Source organism: Fukomys damarensis, unplaced genomic scaffold (assembly GCF_012274545.1).
Source record: "Fukomys damarensis isolate Sample0158 unplaced genomic scaffold, DMR_v1.0_HiC HiC_scaffold_23, whole genome shotgun sequence".
Classification (NCBI taxonomy): Eukaryota; Metazoa; Chordata; class Mammalia; order Rodentia; family Bathyergidae; genus Fukomys; species Fukomys damarensis.
Genome location: NW_022900935.1, coordinates 11,950,710 through 11,957,625, shown reverse-complemented (window position 1 = coordinate 11,957,625; position 6,916 = coordinate 11,950,710). Strand labels below are relative to the sequence as shown.

The 6,916-nt window shown below is 36.3% G+C and overlaps 1 protein-coding gene across 1 annotated transcript in view; it reads right to left on the bottom strand.

Moving 5' to 3' along the window:
• Positions 1 to 1,640: 1,640 nt before the first annotated feature.
• Hp1bp3 (heterochromatin protein 1 binding protein 3) overlaps positions 1,641 to 6,916 on the bottom strand; it is a 16,233-nt gene continuing 10,957 nt past the window's right edge. Inside the window, exons 5-8 of the mRNA XM_033767252.1 lie at positions 5,953 to 6,096; positions 3,219 to 3,299; positions 2,323 to 2,477; positions 1,641 to 1,647 (exon numbers count right to left, since the gene is read on the bottom strand). Of these exons, the coding sequence (XP_033623143.1) occupies positions 1,641 to 1,647; positions 2,323 to 2,477; positions 3,219 to 3,299; positions 5,953 to 6,096 (387 nt within the window). The remainder of the gene's footprint in view (positions 1,648 to 2,322; positions 2,478 to 3,218; positions 3,300 to 5,952; positions 6,097 to 6,916) is intronic.

Sequence of the window (6,916 nt, the reverse complement as noted above, 5' to 3'; positions counted from 1 at the left end):
ATTAAGACATCCAAGTGGTGATGCTGAAAAAATACCTGTATATGCAGCACTGAGTTAGAGGAAAGGTATGGGCTATATTTATATACCTGTGAATTTGTATGTGTATATAGGTGGTACTTAAAAGCTTTACAAGTGAAAGAATCGCCAAGTGAGTATGGACAGAAAATACAGGAGGCCTAAGCTGTAATGGAGAAGGTACCCCAGGTGAATCAGAAATCCTAAGGAGGCTGAGAAAAGACCGATGAGGCTAGAGTAAGACATCAGAAAGGTATAGTATCTTAAAAGGGAAGTAAAGGAAATGCATCAAGTATGGAGGAGTCATGTGTGCCAAATGCTGGTGAGGGCGACAAGAATTACCAATTCATTACTGAAATGTGCAATATGTATGTCACTTTTGTGTTGGGAAGAAAAAATAGTTCAGGCAAAGCAGTGGGGATAAAGTATGCTTGGATTTACTAAACAATGCCTAAGTGCCTCATTTCGTTATGCATTATGATTCTACAACTACTTTTATAGTGTTATGTATTTTAGAAGAAGGAGCTATATCATGCATATACATATATACGTATATATATATGTATATATATATTTTGAGGGGTGCACTACACTTTTGTGGTGCTAGAAATCAAACTCAGAATTCCACTATGCCAAGCAGGTGATCTGCCACTGAGCCACATTCCTATTCCTGATAATTCATTCTTTTTTTTCCTTTTTTTTGGTACCAGGGATTGCTCTTGGGACCTTGCTCTTGTGAGGCAGGTGGCAGTACCACTGAGCCCTGGCCCTGATAACTCATTCTTTTTCTTGCTCTTTTATTTGGCCAAGCAAGTACGACTGAATTTTAATATTAAATGTACATACGACAGAACTGTGATCAGAGGTAAACAAAATCAGTATGGTGGCAAAGGTGGACATGCTGGTGGGGTGGGTTACTATTTTTAAAAAATCATGGAAAAGGTCTTCAGGTTCACTGCTGTCTTTGGGTTGACCATTCCTTATCGAAAGGCAAAGTTTAGCTGGGCTTGGTAATACATGTCTGTAATTCAGTACTTGAGGAGGCTAAGGTAGGAGGACTGCCCTGAGTTCCAGGCCAGTGTGGGTTATTCAGTAAATTCAAGGTGGGCCTCAATAACATAATGAGACTGTCTTAAAAAACAAAAATAGGGCTGGGGATTTAGCTCAGTGGTTCCAGTGTCTGCCTTGCAAGTGCAAGTTCAATCCCCAGTACCAAAAAAAAAAGCAAACGCAAAAGCAAAAGCCAGAGAAGGGTATGGTCTCTAGGCACCAAAAAGTAAACGAAGGAAACTAAACATGAAACGTATTTCCATCTTTAAATGAATCACACAACGCACTTCTGATCCATAGATGTATCTGCCCCCTATCATATCATGGCGTAAGAACTAACTTCAATATTTCTGCTTTTATGATTTCCATTTCTTTTGCAATACTTCACTAACTCTTTAATGGGTACTCAAGAACTCTAAGGAAGCTGAATTCAGTGGTATATGCTTGTAACCTCAGCTACTCTGGAGGGTGAGACAAAGATTGCAAGTTTGAGGCTAACCTGAGCAATTTATTGAGACTCTGTCTCAAAATAAATAAATAAAAAGCCTGGGAATATAGATCAGTACTCCCTGGGTTCAAACCCTAGAAGTGCAAACAAACAGCAACACTAAGTAATACTCTGAAAATGTTACTTCTGAGCTGAAACATAATGTATATCTAAGTGATATGAGCAGATACCAGAACTAAACTGTATCAAGACAATGTGCATTAAATAATCTTTTGCAGAAAGAACTCTGGATTAAATGCAGTTCTTCAAAGGTCATCACAACAAAGTTCTTCCACAAACACATTCAAAACTGACACTTCAGAAATTGCAAATTTAAACAAATTAATGCCTGCATGAATCCACATATGAGCAAATACTGCAACTGAAATGATTAGTCACAAAAGGGCAACTATACGCTTTATCAAAGATCTTATACAAGAATTATGTGATTTGCTTTTTTAAAAACTTTCATGGGGTGTGGTGGCTCACGCTGTAATCCCAGTACTCGGGAGGCTGAGGCAGGAGGATCGCCATGAGTTTGAGACCAGCCTGGGCTACATACTGAGACCCTGCCTCCAAAACAAAACACAAAAAAACTTCACATGCTATGAAAAAGAAAACACAATGAAGCCAAAAAAACAAAACCAAACCAAAACAAATGAACAAACAAACAAACAAAAAAAAGTTTCATTGAATCTATTCCCTTTCCATGGAAAAGTGGCTAAGGGACTAACATAATACATTTTAAAATGTAGGTCAATGGGTAATACCTGATATCCACTCTGAGCTTAGGGTAATACTGAGACACATATTTCCTAATAAGACTATAGGAAGCTTCTTTAGGTTCACAAAGACGAGTAAAGGCCAGTGGAAGGATATCCTCCAATTTTACTTGTGGTTCTGGATTCATTGCAGAGCTTCTCTTCTGAAATAATAGCAAAAGTTTATAAGATTATAGAGCTTTCAGTTCAAGTTTCTACATATAACTAACTCATTTCTTTAGCTGACTGGCAAATCAACTGCCAAGTGGAAACTGATTTTTTTCCCACTTTCAAATAAACCATTACCACAGTGAAGTAAATGTGAATTACAGAACAATTTCTTTCAGATACAAAATTTTTTAAAAAAATTTCAGACTAAGTATATAATACACATAAAGAATATTTTATTCAAAGGTCTCAGACTTCAGTAACGAAGAATCAAGTGCATAATCAGAACAGATGAGTAAGTAGGCATTTCACTTTATTATTATAGAAATACTTTTCATAAATGATACTGTCTTGGAGAGGGAGATACTAATATTTAGAAAGTGACATAAAAATTGGCTCTGAAGAGGTTTTAGACCTAGTGTTCGGTAAAACTGTACTTGTATACCTTCTCTAGTTTTAAAGATATCTCACCAAAAACAGAGTAATTCATGTATTTGCCAATAAAATTCAATATAAGCATTTAAGACCATGGACTTAACTGGGTTGGAGTGCTTGGATTTGCAGCCTGGCCATTCTACATACTAGCAGGGCAAATTACTTACAACCTCTCTAGACCTTAGGAGAAAGGTTGCACTTTGCACAGTGGCAATCACACAGTAAGAACTTAGTAAGTGCTGCTATCTTTAAGAGTTAACAGTATTTTAGTGCTCCAACTCTGGTATAGACATCTTTCTTACCTTTCTGTTTCTGGATTTCTGAGATGTTTTTCTTGATTTCTGGACCACGACAAAACTTCCAGATGCACCTTTTCCTTTTACCTAAAGTTTTATTTAAAATTATTCCAGTATTCACACTTGTAACTACATTAGACTAACAGAATTATAGAGCACAATGCCAGAGCTAATCTAAATGCTATTTAACTCTTCAGAGAGAAAACAATGGAAGAATAATCAAAAGACTTGGGATTGGGCTGGGATTTAACTCAGTGGTGCTGCAGCCTGCCTCGAAAGCAGAAGGTCCCAAGATTGATCCCTGGTACCAAAAAAAAAAAAAAAAAAAAAAGACTTGGGATGAAATCCTTCCTAATTATGGTACCACTGTAGCTCTTCAATAATGGATAATCTCATAACCCTTTGAGGTTTTTGTTTTGTTTTGAGATAGGGTCTTGTCATGTGGTTCAGGCTGGCCCTGAATTCATGATGTAGACTAGGTTTGCCCTGACCTCACTGTGACACTCCTGTCTCAGCCTCCTGAATGATGGAATTACATGCACTATAATATCCAACTCCCTCTAAGATTTTGTTTCCACAACTGCAAAACTGAGGAAGAATGCTATCATGATACTGGGTTAAATAATCTATTACAAGCTTTCAAAAAATCCAAAACACTAAAAACAAAATTGAAAAAAAAATTCCTTAGGGTAAATGAGAAAAAGATGATAGCTCCTCACAAGATGTGATTCTAACAAGTCTCAGGTCATAATGCTTCTCATGGTTTACCTGTGAAAAATTACTCCTGTGCAAAAAGGTCATCAGAGAATTTGTTAAGACACTGCACGTGATGATCTGCATAAATTTTACCACATATTTCCAATTTACAAAATGCTTTCATACAACTCTGAAGATGATTCACAGTGCAGCTATCAATTTAACAAGGTGAAATGCTTTTAGTATATTAACTGCTGTTTAAGCACCAACGTGAGGCTTAGTCTAGACACAAGAATAAGCCAGAAACTAAATTTTCATAAAGAAAAATATGAAGCCAACCCATAAGCTGTTCTGACATACATTTATAAGGTGATAAATTTATGCTTTTAATGATTACACTGACTAAATAAGATCTTTTAATCAGTGATCACATTTTAAAGGTCATTTAAAGTATCAATTTTACAGTATTTTGAGAAAGCTTAGAATGTAAACTTTACAACCGCAGAAATCTGTTCTATTCACTGATGGCCCCTAATCATCTGAAACAATACATATTTGCAAGGGATTTACTGACAGTTTCTAAGCAGAGTGTAAATGCCTAAGTGTCACAGAATCCTACAGTCATCAGTAAAGAAAGTTATAGAAAAAAGTCAACAGAACTCTGGAAATGTGGGGAACAAGGTAATGAAAACCATTTTTGTTACTACCACGATACTTATGTAATTATTTTGTCACTCTGGGCCTCTGAAGAAGGTAGGTTAGACAAGGTCCATTCTAGGGTGGGGTCAATGCTAGGGACTGCAACCAGAATCTGTACATGCACAGGCAAGTTCTCTAATGATAAATTACAAGTCAAGCCCCAGACTTCCATGATTCTAAGCAATACTGATGAACTATGGTATTCAAGTTAACAAAGATTATGCCTGAAATCAATACACATTCTAGCACTAATCTCAAATTTACTCAGGCTTCTCCAATGCTCCTCTTACAGGGTTAGATACTAATCAATTGAGGTCAACTTTTTTCTTTTTCCTTTTTGTGATACTAGGGATTAATCCAGGGGTGCTTTAAAAATTAGCTACACCCTAAGCCCTTTTTATTTTGAGACAGGGTCTTGTTAAGTTGCCTAGGAATCCCTTCAACTTGCGATTCTACCTCCGACAGCCAAGTAGCTGAGATTAGAGGTGCATGTCAGTATCTCTGGCTCTCTTTTATTTAAGATAGGATCTCACTAAATTACCTTGGCCTGCCTTGAACTTGCAATCCTACTGTCTCAATCCCTCAAATAGCTGCGATTAGTAGCATGTTGTACCACACAAGGCCAAAGTGAGCCTATTTACAAGCCAAGTAACAAATTTAGATGTAAGTTAGGCTTTAAGGCTAACAAACCTATGACAGGACCGATCACCCTTATTATTAATGTAATAGTAAGACTCCTTAACCCTGCTTCTCATTTTCAGAGAGGTATGTAAATTTTGGCACATGCAGCCACCAAAGAAACTCCAACTAAGGTTTACAGGTGTACCTCAATGGCAGAGTGCTTGCTGAGTATGCATCAAGCCCTGGGGTTTGATCCCTAGCACACAAAACAAATAAATGTCAAAATTCAACTAAGAATACAATAAAGGGCCAGGGATTTAGCTCAGTGGTGCTGCCACCTGCCTCATAAGGGCAAGGTCCCAAGCTTAATCCCGGTAACAAACAAACAAACAAACAACCAACCCAATAAAAATGTAACAATCTTGTTTCTTCTGCTCTCTAAAGAATAGTTAGCTAAAAAAGGGGACTGGCGCTAGTGTCTGTGGAATCTGGTTTAATAATAAAACTGGTTAAGCTTAAGTATTTCAACAATGCATAAATTATTTTTAATAAAAGAGCTTAAGTATTCTAAATACAAACTTAGTATAGCCAATACACAAAATCATCTTATTTCTGCATTCCCCCCACTACTGAGTATAAAACCTAAGCAATAATACTAGGCACATCCTCTACAGCTAGCTCATCCCCAGCTGGAAGTAATCTCGATTTCAACAATAAATATTACCTGTTTGATGACTCCTCTATTTAATTCTCTTTTCAGTGCTTGTTTAAGGAGATAACCCCTTCTCTCCAACTCCAAAGAAGGATACTTATGGATGATGTATTTTCGAATAGCAACCACTGATGCACCACTCTTCTGGAAGCATGCCTAAAAATTTATCAAACCACACACACTACATGTTTATCAGAAATCTTGACATATTTTCAAAATAAAATCTTTTCAAAGTGAACCTGACAATAAATGATAAAAATGGCAGGAAAGAATGAATAGTACTTCAGATAACATCAGTTCATAAGGGTATAAAGAAATACATAATTATATTTCTACACAATGGAGTACTATTCTGCTATAAAAGATAAAGTTGAATTATTTGTAATAATAGATGCACCCCGAGGCCATAATTTTAGGTAAAATAAATCAAACATGCAAGCTTAAAAATTGAGCGATTTCTCTTTATGAGAAACCCAAAGTATAAACAACGAGCAAAATAAAAGAGAGATAATTGGAAATAGGAGGCAGGGCCTTCTGCAAATGGGAAGAGACCAAGAGATGAAAGGAGCTGGGAGGAAGGACAGGAAAGGAGAAACAAAAGTATTAAGATGTGTTATGTACATGTACCACCTCCCCACAATGAATGCAATTATTAAATACTACAAACATGTGCTAAGAAAAAAAAGTTAAAATACTTTTGCAAACAAAGACATTAACAATAATCAACCAAAAATCTCTTTCCATTTTAATTCTTTTATATTTAGAAGATAGAACTTCTGCATTAAAATGAGGAAAGCAGAACAATTCTATCACTTACAGGATTACAATTCATTTCAAGGAATGAATTTTGTTGCACTAGGACCAGTATTTCTCTGCAGGCTATGAGTATTAGTAGAAAGGAAGCATAAGTAACTCTAAACACAACTATGCTTATAGATGGCACAGTTTTCTGGGCTTTTTTTTTTTTTTTTTTTTT